This window comes from Phalangium opilio, unplaced genomic scaffold, assembly GCF_054372755.1.
Source record: "Phalangium opilio isolate 3A_F unplaced genomic scaffold, DU_Popi_V2 ptg000031l_1, whole genome shotgun sequence".
NCBI classification, from domain to species: domain Eukaryota; kingdom Metazoa; phylum Arthropoda; class Arachnida; order Opiliones; family Phalangiidae; genus Phalangium; species Phalangium opilio.
The window spans coordinates 10,116,913-10,131,868 of NW_028324158.1; the positions used below are offsets into that span (position 1 = coordinate 10,116,913).

The 14,956-nt window shown below is 34.0% G+C and overlaps 2 protein-coding genes across 3 annotated transcripts; one reads left to right on the forward strand and one right to left on the reverse strand.

Annotated features, from left to right (window-relative positions):
* Positions 1–5,753: 5,753 nt before the first annotated feature.
* On the forward strand, positions 5,754–8,036 carry LOC149690543 (uncharacterized). 2 transcript variants are annotated; one of them, XM_089870820.1, is made up of 4 exons: positions 5,754–6,639; positions 6,740–6,961; positions 7,033–7,122; positions 7,683–8,036. In XM_089870820.1, exons 2-4 carry the CDS (start codon positions 6,800–6,802, stop codon positions 7,860–7,862), a joined length of 432 nt encoding a protein of 143 aa, XP_089726946.1. In that variant the 5' UTR covers positions 5,754–6,639; positions 6,740–6,799; the 3' UTR covers positions 7,863–8,036. The 2 variants fall into 2 exon arrangements, with proteins under 2 accessions (XP_089726946.1, XP_089726945.1); XM_089870819.1 differs by having other exon boundaries at positions 5,754–6,961.
* Positions 8,037–8,105: 69 nt separating this feature from the next.
* LOC149690544 (uncharacterized) lies at positions 8,106–10,021 on the reverse strand. The gene is made up of 11 exons (XM_089870519.1): positions 9,768–10,021; positions 9,646–9,697; positions 9,461–9,591; positions 9,318–9,403; positions 9,080–9,252; positions 8,924–9,022; positions 8,753–8,861; positions 8,606–8,672; positions 8,493–8,543; positions 8,331–8,415; positions 8,106–8,270 (listed from the first exon to the last, which is right to left on the reverse strand). The coding sequence occupies exons 1-11, from the start codon at positions 10,019–10,021 to the stop codon at positions 8,106–8,108; spliced, it is 1,272 nt and encodes a 423-aa protein (XP_089726645.1).
* Positions 10,022–14,956: the final 4,935 nt, after the last annotated feature.

Below are 14,956 nucleotides of genomic sequence, written 5' to 3' on the forward strand. Positions count from 1 at the left end.
TTTTTAACTATCGTTAATACAGCAGGTGAAGAAATAAATTGTTTCACTAATTGAAATCTTATTTTCAATTAAGTTAATTATGGTTGGTTGAGGTCGTTCTCTAAAGGAAATAGGAAAGGCCCTTCCCTTATTACAAAGACCATATATAATGACCTTTGTCTGCATGGTTTATAGCTATCGGGATCGTAAATGAAAGCATTAACGGACGACAGTTAATAACTTTAATAACTAATCTTGCATTATGTGTAGAAACTTGACTTTCAGGGCCCCTGCAATTCCAGAAAGCCCCTTTTTAAGTAATCAGAATTCAACTGAAATTCGTGTAATATATGAGTTGCTATTATTTTGCACTCTGGATTAAATCTGGTTTAGGCCTAACGTTTTTCATCCCATATAAGCGGAAAGTTAGTATTTATATGGATATTAATTACCTCCTCTTTGAGACTAAAGCTATTATTTAACTTAAGAAAAAGGAAATTTCAACCACCAGGCTTATGTCAATATTATAATATTGCGAAAGAGTTGAAATACGATAGGATAATTTACTGAAAATTAAACAAAATAAATAATTTTAATGGATTTTTTGCCCCGACATTGTAAGGAAATATAATATAGTTGTGTAACATCTTATTTATCTATTTCACGAGTAAGTGACAATATGTGAAGTGAATTTGAATATTATTTAATTGAACAATAAATCCTTGACCTAATGCAGAAGAATTTAAGGAAAATCATCACCAATAAATTCGAAAATTATTTTGTCGAGGCAAATTAATCAGGTTTTACCTTAATTTAATTTAATTTAAGTCAATCAAACTAATTAACAGAATTCTAGAGGGCCGGTAGGCCCTTCTAGATAAGATCCCACACCCTCCCGTAATGTTAAATGAAAATTCACAGATTTTCGCCGATTTTCCCATAGGAATAACATGGGGTTTTTGGTGCTCCTGTACATCGAATCATTTAAAAACTAAAGCGAAGTTACGTTTCGGAATACTTTCAAATTAACAAGTAACTATTCAAGGTGTGCCTTTTTCAAGTTTCATCAAAATTAATTAAGTCTAAGTATGTTAATTTAATTAAAAATGTAAGTACCTCAAAAGATTATTCTACAGCAGACGACGCTAATTGTTCATTACTCTACAGTAGACGACGCTAATTTGCCCTTTCACCGCCTTGAAACTTTAACTTGATATTTTTCAATAAATATAACACTATATTTATTAAAAATTTCTTTGGCGGGTCTATTTTTCGTTTAATTATGTGTCTCGGTTGAAATTATATACTTAAGATACCTTTTTAATTTATATTTTAGATGTTAGTTTCGACCAAGGCTTAAGTTGCCTTACTTAGGCCATGGATTTATAATAGAAGCTTACGCTTCATGGATATTTCACTGTAGCCTTCAGTAAGGCATAAGGATAGATGGATCAGTGTTGGAAATAAGGATTTTTTTTTTTTAACTGGACCTGTGGCCTAGGTATTTTTATTAAAACAACTGGCCACGGTGCCACTCACTGTAAACGTACAAGGGCAGTGAACGCAATGTCATGGATAATTGTAATCGTAGAGTGGACTGTAAAAGATACGGATTTGATAGTTTAAAAATCGTGGCAGGATGTTGGTTTTGAAGTTGACTATTAAGCTCGGGTTCTAAAACGAATTGTGAGCCGTATCTTATAAGAATAAGTAGAAGTGTAGAACCATTTTTAACCTCGTTCTAGAAGTGAAAAATTTCGCATTTCAGGCAAAAAAATTGTTTTATAATAGATTAATACAAATGCAGACAGAAGGAACAGATATTATATAAAAAAGGACTTGGTTTGCCCAAGCCTGAAAAACAAAACGATAAGAGTTTTTTCCAATTGACTGAAGCGCGGATATTTTATTTTTCTATATAATTTTAAAGACAATCCGTATTTTACTACTCTTTAGAATTTAATTCAATCTCCTGATTTTACTGGTAATGGATTTATTTCCTATAAATTAATTGAAATAAAAAATTACTTATCTCAGATTTTTCAACAATTCCATTTTCGTAAAATTTTATCCTGAAAAATCTGAGATAAGTAATTTTTTATTTCAATTAATTTATAGGAAATAAATCCATTACCAGTAAAATCAGGAGATTGAATTAAATTCTAAAGAGTAGTAAAATACGGATTGTCTTTAAAATTATATAGAAAAATAAAATATCCGCGCTTCAGTCAATTGGAAAAAACTCTTATCGTTTTGTTTTTCAGGCTTGGGCAAACCAAGTCCTTTTTTATATATTATATAAAGCGTTATTTCACATTGAATTTTCTTTATGACGTCAATTTTTTATAAATGAACCACTTAATTATAGTAACTGCATTAATAGTTTTTAAATTTAATTTTTATGGCAATTTTTGCTTTGGAAATTACGTCAGAAAGCTTCGAGCCATAAACTCAAGGTTGAAGTGCATATAATACTTTCTAATCTGTGCACAAGTACCTCAAGTGCCTCTCAAACCTTTACTGGACCTCAGGCAATTTCACTTAAATCTTGTTACAGCGCGAGACACTCTAGTGGGCGCAACTTAGATTCTGGATGAATCCCCCTGGCGAAGTTGGCTCGCGATATGACCTCGCGCAAGGTCATTTCTGGTTCTACAAATGAGGCCCATTATAGTTCTTCATTACGAAGACTTGGTCACGTAGACACAAAATTTAACCATTTTATCATAAGTTTATTATGTAATGATATCATAAGTTTATTATGTAATTCTATCATAAGTTTATTATGTAAGGCTATCATAAGTTTATTTTGTAAGGCTACCATAAGTGAGAGCTTTGGCTAAAAGAGGTAACCCAACCTGAACCCCATTCACAGGGTTATCCACGCAGGTGCGGCGAAGTTTTTTTATACTTGATAGTTTAAATTCACAACTAAATTAGCTCAAATATCGTTCAACAACGTGGCGCAGTTGGTAGCAGCCGTTAAATGCCGGTGCTACAAATATCAACCTTCTAAGTGGGTCTGTATCGATATTGCGGCATACCGCTGCAAGTTATACCGCGATGAAGTCGTGTCTAGCTAGTGAAGTTCGTGCTCTGGTACTGCTGTACTTTTATATTGTTAGTTTTTACTTCAAATAAGATATAGTCAAACGATGTCCACTTGTATATATATCTGCGGTGTAGTGGGAGGTGACTCTGGAACTTTCCAAGAGCGCCAACTAGCTTCAAGGTACGCGGTTACAGCTAAGAGAAAACCGACTCGTCTCACTTATTTGAACCTTCAATGATTGGCTTATGGTTATGTATATAATACCTACCCGGAAAGGATGCTAAAATATACGGCGATAAAAAAATTTTAATTATATCTTTCAAGTACGACGGGTTAATTCGTAATTAGTTTGAATAAATTTAGTTCTAACACTTAATCGTAGTGTATAACATGTATAACTCGCAATTAAAACACAGCTTTAAGCTCTATTTAGATAATCCTTAACAAAAATCTGCAATATTTGCAGAAATTTATTACTTATTATCAGCGATATCCTTTATTATTGCAATACGTCATTCATCACGAAAAATGCGTTATCAGGCTAACGCAATATAATAAACTTTTTTTCTCATAATTATGAAGTTCAATATGACACCTTAAGTAGTAACCTTTCTCTAACACTATAAGTTCAGTCACTTTTTAGAAAGATGTCAAATGCTCATTGCATCATAATTTTCAGACTGCGAGGATTCATGGTATCATTTACACAAGGAGGCCAAGCTACCTTTAAGAAAAAGTAGCCCCCTCAAGTAGCCTCTGCTCCTTGTTTAAAGTGTATGAATCCTCCTAGTTTGAAAAAAAAATCTGGTATAAGTAAGACGGTATCAAAAACGTCCGTAACTTACGTAAATTAAGAAAATTTGATTAATTTAAGTTTAATTCCGTATTCCTTAGGAATGTGCTTTCATAGCATTAAAACCCATTGTTCTTTATCTAAAATAGGCATTTTTAATAAAGTACCTAACGTATATTATAGGTTTTATGCTAACCAAAAATTAGACATTTTTTTTCCTCATTTGTCTTTTGAAAACGCATTCGCTCATCATCCATCTCTTTCCTCTCGAATGACTTTTAACAAACACAATAAAACATTTTAAATCTTCACGCCGCTCTTAATGTGAACTTTGACTTTATCTTAAGCCTTATCTGCACTGAATTTAAGGAATTTCTGAAAAGATATATTTAAATTAGTCATTAACATTGAATGTCAGATACGCAACTCAACGTCTTCGTGTAAAGTTTTCCTCGTCAGCACGTGCTCGTAAAACACGTGACGTGTATGATGCGTTTGTTATAAGCGTTCCTATAGCAAGTTAATGAATGATAAGTTAATTATTAACTGTATTTTTTAGTAAATAACACGTGACTCGAAGCGAATGAGAATCTTAATTTGCATTCTTGGGTTTGTTACAAACGTTTATGACAAATTAATGATTAGTTATAATTATTAAACGTATTTTATACATATTTAAGTAGCATTTAATGGTATTTTATGCTCCATGATTTAAAATAAAGGCGGATCATTAGCATACTATTTAAATGATTCTCAAGCTTGTACACAATAATTTAGAATAAATTATGGTATTTCCTTTTGTGGAGATGTTTTTAAACTTCTAGGTTGTACTTGTACAACTAACTAGTTTCTACAAAAACATTATCAAAACTAAGGCATCTCATTACGTATCATTAAATTGATCCCCAAGCTTGTACACACTTAGAAAGAATTGACATAACGTCAAATGGTGACATATTTTTTCGCCTTAGAATTTTCCTGAACACGCCCTGTTTCAGGGATTGGTCGCATTGCCTGAATTCATTCAAAGAGTGTTATAATAATAATTTTCTAAGAAAGAAGTACGAAAAAAAAAATAATTTATGGGACCAACAAGGAAAGTCTTAACTATATACCCACGTTTATAAATTATTCTAACCCCTTACAACCTGAAACTACCACCTGACACTAGAGTAAGATTTTTATCTTAGACACCTGAACATGAATATATTTTTATACTTTTATAAGGACCCTGGTGGTACCCAACCCTTGTTGACAGTGATTACAACAGTATACAATTAGGTATTCCGAAATGTGTGGTAGAACTGTTCGCCTGCACTAATGTGTACGGATGAAACAAGATTCGATTCGTGGTAGACAAAGGTTAAGGTAGATCTTCTGCAGTTGCATATCAATGGTGCCGTGGTTAGCTCGTTCGTTTAGGACACAGAAGACCTTACATAAATACACTCTGTATATCGGTTCTATATTCATGGATGTAATGACATGAATTATACGTTTGAAAGTTTTAAATTTCTTTTTCGTGGTTGACAGATAATTAATTTACATTGCGCAAGTCTGGTCTGCTGACTTTATATATGTTTAGTTTCATTTAAACAAAATTTGATTTGATAATTAACATAAGATTCGGCCTTGATATACCAATTTGTTTGATAATATCCTCTCGTTTTTGACAATCCTTGAAGTCTAATTAAACGGTTGTGGTTGAAAATACATAAATTATATATTGTATTAAGAGGTTACCAGAGTACTGTAGAAATAACACCACTCACTGTTACACCAATGCTAACTAACAGAAAGTATGAAAATAATTTTATTTTCGTAGGCGCTTTTTTCGACATTCAATTTCTTCTGAAAGACATTATACATGACTGATGGTCAATTTCCTTAATTAACTAATACTCTATCATTATTTCAAGGTAAATTAGTCTCTTTATCTTCTTCATTTTTACCTTCACGAGTTGTATTCGTCAAACTCAGTTTAATCAATCAATTAAGCAAATTTAATAAAAAGAAACTTAAATGCTTTGAAGGTTTAACCAATGTCACAAACACGTGAAAACCATAATGTTCCTCTTAAATTTAATGTGTTTGAAAACATAAAAAACAAAAATAGCACGTGGTAGATGCACGTGGCGATAACAAAATGGTAACGTGACATAAAGCATAATCAAATTCAATGTCGCGTTTTAGGGAAAGCCCTTGTGTTTTCTTATTTTTTTATAAAATACAAACAATGCGTTTGACCATTAACGAATAAGGAAGGAAATTAAACCATCATTAATTTTATGATAATATTTAATTTAGCACGTGAAGACTATTGTAAGATAAACACCAAAATGGAAAATACATAATCTTTATTACACCAATTTATAAAAACTCCTTGAAAGGGTAAACAAAATATTAATTTTATTTTCTTCTACTCTTAGTAAGATGTTTATTAACTTTTGGTCACACTGTCATGGTGTGCCTTACCTTTTATTACCTCTATTTGCATTTGCTACTATATAGTAATCACTAATCACTAAGGACACGTGCTATTATTAAACCCGTATCGGGGTGACAAAGAATTTTCGTATTGTTATCAGTGTTTTCGAATTATTATCAGTATTGCTGAAGTATTATTCCTGGTTTTATCTTATCGAATTAGTTATTCCGAGGAGCTGTCCATTTACTTGTGACTGTACTGAATGAACTAGGCCGCGCGTAATCTTTGAAATCCCAACCCTAGACAGTGCTTACAAGTAACCCTTAATCGACGTGCATGAACTCCGACAGTGAATAGCCCCTTTGCCCTGCCAGAGATCAGTTGCAAGTACCTACATCTAAACTTATCTATACCTATATAACACACTTGGAAGCTGACCTCCTAAATAGCAAACCGTTATTATAGCGTTTCCTTTTATTGTTTTCAGTCGAATTTTGGTTTTATATTTACGAATTGAATTGTTAGCGTATTTTATGTATCATCTAAAATGTCCTGTGGTTCAACGAAGTCCATAAACTTAATTACAAAATATTCACCGGTAATAATTCGCAAATATGCCACTATGGACGATAGTTTCTCCGATAGTGGTGATGAATACGACAGAGAAATTTCCAGACTCGAAGAAGAAATACGTCGAGAGAAACTTCAAGTAAGTACTTGTGGCCTAATGTCACCCTAATTCTATTGGTTCTAATTGGTCCATGATTATTTTGCTTCCAGATGGTACAAAAAGAAGAATTGGCCAAGAGGCAATTGTTGCAGCTAAAATTTCAAATTGAATCTCAAAAACGAAGAGAAAAGTCCGTTCTTGTAAGAATGTATTTCAGTTTATAGATCAATGGACATAAGGTAGTGATAGTCGCGGATTAGTCTAGGGTCCACAAAACTACCTCTAGTTCCAACGGAAAGGGTTCTGGGGATCTGAAAACCGACCATATAGACTAACAATGGGGCGACAGTACTGATTTTTAAGTTTCTACTGTGGCAAAACATTTAGGGGTTCTAACTGAAAGCCGAGGGGCCAGTAATTGGTGTACACTGCTGAACCTTTGACTGTACTAGAGTAATCTTTAAGTCTAGACCCAGCATTGCACAGCTTTCGGTTAGAAACCCTTAAAATTTGGCCACAGCGCGGGGACTCCAAAATCAGCAGGGTCCATTCCATTGTTAGCCTCGATGCTCGGTTTTCACTTCGCTAGAACCCATCGTTGGAAATCCGCCTTTAAATTTCCTAGTCTTAGGGTGTGATTTTAATTGGACCTTCCAATACTACGTCATAAAACGTCACGTATACTAGAAATCCATCTGAAAGTGGTCGAAAGAGGGGCTGAAATATAGGTTATGGTACTATTAACAATGGTGTTTCATAGGCTGAATTGAACGACGCAGAAAGAGCTATAGAAAATGCCCAAATTGTTACCGGCAGAAACCTCAGAACATTTGCTCAAACAGCGACGGTAAGATTGCAAGAGAAAATTGAACCTGGGTCATCCACAACGGAGACAATACCCAAGCCAAAAGAAGGAAGGTCGCAATGTGTTGTTATGTGACAACTATCTTTACCCGAACTTGGTGTAATTCACATCCAACAGAGTTCTACTTACACCGAGGTAACCTTGATGAAGTACAAAACCCTTTTTCTTATTCTTTTAAGTGTTAATCCCATTGTGCCATACCTAAAAATATTTTCCCATGTAATTTTTACTTATTACCGAAATAAATATCCGTCAATCAATTTAGTTTAATTCTCTTTTATTAATTTAACCATAATTATAAATCAATCATTAAGTTTATTAACCGGAGTTATTTAAATTTAGATTTTTCTTCACGAGAAATTTCTTTCTAAACTTGACGTAAAGAGTAACGATGCTTTTCGCTAACAAATCGGACAAATGTGGTACGGACATCCCAAGCCAAATGCCCAAATATCCTCCCACGTAGCTGAATAGTTCAGTAGGCTTTATAAAATTGAAACAATGTAATTCGATGTAATACGAGTGAAGTGATAGAGAACCTACTCCAATTTGTGGTTTGTGTGTGAAGACCACAACTGCATTCCCTCTCAGTTCTTGGTAGACTTGGGTGTAGGTCAGTTGGTCAACTCTTTAAGTTCAATATAATCAATCACAGGACTTCAGTCTTATAAAATTGGCTTGAAATATGAACTATTTATAACTTACTCGTCTCTGAATGAGTAAATTTTCGATACTCCAAAATCATAATAGTCTGTTCTGTAATATTAAAAAGTGAATCAAACGTCGCTTACTCTCTTGGCGATGTTGTTAGTACTTACCTGCAAGCAACGGGACATTCTTTATTACAAATATCTTCGATGGTACTAAGGTATATCTTGCAGAGACCTTTTCACATTGATAGAAGAAATTTTGAACGTTCATTTTCAGCGATAAAAGTGTTGTATCTTTCAGAAGAGTACTTATACCTTTGGTACTAGCGTTACAGGCGATGTACCCTTCAATGAATGGAGTTGGTGAAGGAATACATCCACATATCTCCATAATTCGTGTCCATAAACAGTCGAAAAAGCAAGCCTAAATTTAGGTAATGTCAATGAAGTTGAACAATTGTAAATACTTTATTGTGAACCCAATACCTCTTGACCCACTATAAGCAACTTTTTGCTTTTGGACCGCTCTTTCTTATATTCGTGACATTTTGTTTGGAAAGGTGGTTTAAGCCGGTGAACCACAGTCTAAGGTCGTCGAATATAAGTAAATTACAATATAAGTGGTTAAAGTTTTCAATATACCGTTTTGAAGTTTATTTTGTAAATGCATCCAAAGATGAGAAAATACGATCGAATATGCCTTGTTGGTATCGAGACTGGGCTATGAACGGATATATCAACTCCGTATGGCTGTCCCAGTTTTTCCCGTAACTGGTTTGGTAAAGTTCCGTGCGAATCGACCGAAAACATGAATTCTAAATGAAGATAGATGATCATATGTTTTGTCGAGCCTTATGGAACAATTTTAAATACGTCTTACCACCAGAACCTTTCTTGTTCAATACGGGTTTCGCCCATTCCGAGTTTATAACGTTGCAAGGTTCGTAACCATTAAAAATCCAAGAACTGTTAAAGCGAAAAATCAGTTTTAGCTAGTGTTTAGCTAGCTAAATTCATGCATACCTTATACATTTATTGAGAGGTACGTCGGAGTCGTGGTTTGTAAAGGACCGAAATAGACATCGTGAAAGCATTCCAATATGATAATCCTTTCTACTCATCAAAGCTATGGCGTTGTCACCTTTGGGTTTGTCCTATTGAAATTCAACTTTTATGGCCGTTTGTTTTATCTTTACCTTGCGACTTACTTTCAGTTCACAGTATTCCTTAGACTTCTGACACATTAGATAATCCAATAGACTAAAAACGGTAAAATAAAATTCAAGTCATCGATCCTCTGACCATGAACTTGAGAACATATGTCACTTACAACTCGTTATAACAGACCGTCATCCCAGGAACTTTGCAATCTTTTTCTATGATGACATCAGCATCAACGGATGTTTTGTAGGACAAATAGTGATCTAAGAATTGAATCAAGTTGATGGTGCACGTGATGCTGCATATTAGGAACACCACTGTTCTTATGCTTTTGTGAACGGCGTTGGCTTTCAACCGCTTGTACTGCATCGATATTTTACCATGACCATTCCTGAACCAGAGCAAACATCCATCGGTGCCCATAAAGAGTAAAATGTTCCAGACGGTGGTGCCAACGCCTATGAAATTAAACAGTTGGGAAAAGTGTTTAGGTTACAAATAAAAACCACCAAAATCATTCAACCGGATTGTCAAGGGACTAATCGCAATCCTTAATCAACACCGATCATAATTTAGATTTAATGAATTCACCCTTATGTCTGATCGTAACATGAAACATTCACGATAAAGTTTAATGCTGTATAGCGTCTTTTCGAAAGATTACTCGCGCTATGATTAGACATAAGGGTAACTGATACAAATGTCATTAGTCTTGAGAATAACGCTTGCACCTTTTATGCTAAACCGCGAAACAATTGGATTTCGTAAATTTCGATAGTGGTCACTCTTGAATCTCCTTTTCATTAGCTAAGTTTATACAAATTTATCACTTTTCGAAGTGTCTCCGTTTAAAATCCTCACTAGTTTGGTTTACCCCTAGATTCTCGGTGGAAAAACAAACCTGAACTACAAATCTGATTCCTTATGTTTTGGAAAAACAACGAACGGGCGTTACAACACTTTACAAAACCTTACCGTTTGTGCAACAAACACACTTAAATAAACTTTAGAATTGGAATATTACGTGACAGTTTTGTGGACACGTGTCGCTCTCTACCCATTGTTATCATTTTGATGTATCGGTGGCCTCGTCCTTTAACGGTGGCACTTTAACTCCATTTTGAAGTATCGGTCTCGTCCCTTAACCGGTGGCACTTAACTCCAGTATGACGCGAAGTAAAAAGCCCTTTGTCCACTACCTATATGATTGATTGTAGGTTTTCAATGCCCTTTAATCCGCCAATATCGATTTCTGATACGTTGTTTGTATCAGCCAACGATGTTTTTTATGGTCCACTTTTATTCGAACAATATTACAGGTGCGCACGTTATATTGGATTTTATATATTGTAAAATATTCAGCCTACAAAGCAAGTCGCCAGTCCCGGGGGAAAACAACAGTTTTTTTCTTGCTGCATTGCATTGATGCGTTTGTTTGTCGTGCGTGTAAATGCGTGAGATTAGCCGTGTATGCTATCCTCGATTGTAAACTTTATTGGAACATCGAATGCATTATTTCAATCATAACGAAATCATACTCTCAATAAGTGTAAGTCGAAGGGATATTTACTACGAGCCGGTATCTTTCGCAAAAATGGGAATATAGTGTCTCCTGGTGACGTATTTGTACGAAAGAGAAGCCATGATTGCCTATACTGTGATTCATTCCATCTTTACTAGTAACTCTACTCGACTCCGAGAAAGAAATAGTGCACAAACCATGCTTCTATTCCGTTCCGTTTTGGACGAGAAATGAAGATGGCAGTAATTTGATCTGTTGAATTTTGTATCGCATGGACGGAAAATGCCTTCATCGTAGACCCATATTTATGGAGATTATTATAGTGTTATGTTTCAATGAAAATAGCACGAATCGGATCGATTTTTCTCACTATGTTTGGAATACGATGGCTCCTTCGATAAATTCAATATTAATTCTGTCGCCCGCAGTGTTGGTAACATAAGGAAAGTTTTCCATAAAAATATGTCTTAATTTAAAATAAAGTTTACTTTGAAAATATGTTGCGTGTAGACACCTAGTGTACGAACGACATAGTTTATAATCGTAAGTTCGATTCAAGTCATAGTTAACTTATTATTAAATTTTCCACTTAAATATTTTTATTAATTAACTTTCTTTTTGATATTAATATCGCGTATTTTATTTTTTGTGTTAATAATTTTTCAATCTGGTTATCAGATGGAAGCACCGTAATTCCCAACTCCCAATAGAATTTAAAATAAGTAGGTTTCCTTAATCCAGAACAGGTTTTCTTTTAGAATTAAAGTTAAGACGCGGGTTATGTCTAGCAGGTACGATATAACTGGTTCGGAGGTAATAAAACCATCGGGAAAAGATATGCATTATCTCCCTTAGTTTTCTACTAATACCAAAGGCAAATAGAAGTAACGGAAAGTAAAGTAGTAGTGCCCAGTATGATGCGAAGATAGTAAGATGAACTACATAACCGAGTGTAGGACTTCAATCCTCGCTTGTTGTTCTCGAACTAGCTCTCTCAGTAAATGTCTAGCATTACGAAGTATAGGTAGTGTTATACTTATGGAACATATCTTATGAACTTTTGTTATGATAATCGTAGATTTATTTTGTAGTCCAAACCTTAATTGGAAATTTAATTCGACATGGCGAATTTTCTCTAGATGTTTGTAGTAAATATTTTTGTTGCCTCGCAGATATTATCAAATGTTCACCACAGGGCATGGAAAATTGGGTTTCAAGTAGAACCATGAACCATGTATATCCACTTATTTGGTTGCGTACACTAGAAACAAGTAACAAATCTATTCGCAAAGTTGTAGCTAGAGGTTATAAATCAAGTTTCAAGCTTACAATATTTAGATCGAAATAAAAAAGCTTATGACAACGATTCTAGGTCAATTATTCACGCCATTACCAATAGGAATAAACCGAATCAAATAGTAATTCGGGATTCTTTCCTTATTCACACATTTCAAGGCCAAGTTTGAAAAAAGAAAAAATTAAAGAGTAGATCGTTTTTGACATGGATACGCTCCAATTACATGTTGAAGAATTTTTATTTTCAACTTTCGGAGAAAATCAAGACGAATGTTGATCATCCAGAACCATTATGTTAATGATGACTTACAATCTATGAACATTAAACTTTGTACATTTTTGAAATATTCCAGCGAAATTGCAAAATACAGGATTTTCTATCATTTTCTGGGACCAATTAATCATAACCTCTATAATCACTTCCAAACAATCAAATAGCAAATTTTTAATATTAAAAAGAGAATAAGTGGAAAAAGATTTAGTTTTCCATTTTCATTTTAATGAAGTGATGTCATAGAGAATATAAAGCAATAGGAGTAGAACACTCTTCCTCCACTATGAAGTTTTTTCACGCCTACATTTTAAATCTAGAAAATCCCACCTAAAGCACCAAACTTGATACTCTGACCTTTGTCTAGAATATAGGCCTAACAAAGTTGAATTACGGAAGTTACCAGCGTTTAAACTAGATTACTAGACGCATCCCGCTATAATTCTCTCTGGTTACATTATATTGTACAGAGATGGGCGCGGTGCTTTCACTTGAATAAGAAGTTTCACTTTAAACTCTTATTTTTAATTATTTTGATCCCAATATAATCTTAAAAATGTTTTATCTACCGCGTGTCTCGGAAAGTCAAATACGTGCGGGGTTTTCTAGGAAAGTTTATTTCCAGGAGCTCGACCTTTTATCGGAATTTATCTCCAATTTTATTTATATGAACTTTAAAAGCAAGCTTCGGTTTCTTAATCTTAACTCTTTGCGTAGGAATTTTTTTGGGTGAAAAACATAGGAAAGTAAAATAAATATTGAAATGCTTATTTTTGGAAATGGGGTCGGTTAATTCTTTTTGTAAAGTAAAATAAATTTGTCGTCACCTATTGTGGTTATATAAGACTGAAAGGTTATCTGGGATTTTAGATTTACCGGCTTTAATTTTACTTTTAAGTTGCATTCGAATATTTTACCAATCCTTTTTCCCATGGTAGGTTTAAACACTCTATTTAAGTGTTCAATTCAGTTCAGTTATTACTTCCTGAACAAGGAATGAGAGGTATATGAACTTTGTATAGATATTATTGACCTTAGTGAGTGCAAACAATATCTATTTGCGTCGTCTGCTTATCGTTCATAGAAAGTTTGAGAAATTGCGACACCAATTCGTGCGTGGAAACGTGTTAATTCTTTCAAGTTTTAATGGCGCGAAACAATTAACATGTTCTTAATAATTATCATTCTCAAATTAGGTCTAAAACACAAGAGTTCTTAAGTTTACCACTAAAGTCCATATCGATCTCTTCCTTTGTATTTTAATTCTGTATATTTCCTCTGGGGGAAATGGACCGTTAAATTCTGACACGATGACACTTTTGTATATAATTTATTATCGTCAAATCTCACGACGCTCGTACATCATCTTAAAAGTTTCCGCTAATTTTCATACTCATTAAGACACCCTAAAATCATTATGTCTTCAATCAACTCAACTTTACCGAAAAAAAATACCTAGCTTTCCTCCTTAATAAATATTTTTTTACATAGAAAGAGTTTTCATCTCATGATAGACCAAAACTCTTCTTGACTTATTCAAGGGCCAATTAAATGGTTTTAAATGTTACATTTCAATTGGTAAAATTTAAGATAAACCGTAATGACTAATAATTTCTGTTTACATGGTGGGTTTTCCCATTCCCTAAGTGTTGCCAGATAGTTGTGGAGCATCTGAGGAGAAAATGATTAGTAGTTCAGTTTTTATCAGTTCCAAAATGGATACTCCGAACTTGAGTTTTTTTCTTTTTTAATCGAAAGAGCGTATTAAATAATGAATATATCAATTGGAACCATGTTTCTAACTACAATATTAAAGAAGATACAAGCAATTTTCGTTAACGTCATGGACACTACGCGTTAGGCTTATTCTTGAAGCACTCTATTGGACGAATAGTATCACCTGACTGAGAAGCCTAACGCGTAGTGCCATCGGAACTTAATTGCTCGTATCTTCCTTAATATTCTAGATAGAAACATGGTTCCAATTGATAATATGCATTAATTTACACTCTCTTTCAATTAATAAAGAAAGAGAAAATAATATTCCGGACTATTTCTTTAAATAACTTGACTCATAGAGGGCCTTAAAAGCAGAGCGAGAGAGGGGAAAAATCCCTTTATCTCCTTTAGTGAAAAATATCTTTAGTTCAGTATCACTTTATTTCCTTCTAGAACAGAAATGGCGCACCCCCAAAAATGTTTGAACCAAAAACTAAGACGAATTTTAGGGAAACTGTTTGGGGGAGGGGGGATCTTGTCCCCCCCCCAT

Coding starts and splice junctions, on each gene's coding strand:
- LOC149690543 (XM_089870819.1), top strand. CDS start 6,800: ATGTCCTGTGGTTCAACGAAGTCCATAAACTTAATTACAAAATATTCA. Junction 6,962..7,032: donor TACGTCGAGAGAAACTTCAA/GTAAGTACTTGT, acceptor TTTTGCTTCCAG/ATGGTACAAAAAGAAGAATT. Junction 7,123..7,682: donor GAAGAGAAAAGTCCGTTCTT/GTAAGAATGTAT, acceptor GGTGTTTCATAG/GCTGAATTGAACGACGCAGA.
- LOC149690544 (XM_089870519.1), bottom strand. CDS start 10,021: ATGGGCACCGATGGATGTTTGCTCTGGTTCAGGAATGGTCATGGTAAA. Junction 9,023..9,079: donor ACAAAATAAACTTCAAAACG/GTATATTGAAAA, acceptor CGACGACCTTAG/ACTGTGGTTCACCGGCTTAA. Junction 8,673..8,752: donor CTGTAACGCTAGTACCAAAG/GTATAAGTACTC, acceptor CAATGTGAAAAG/GTCTCTGCAAGATATACCTT.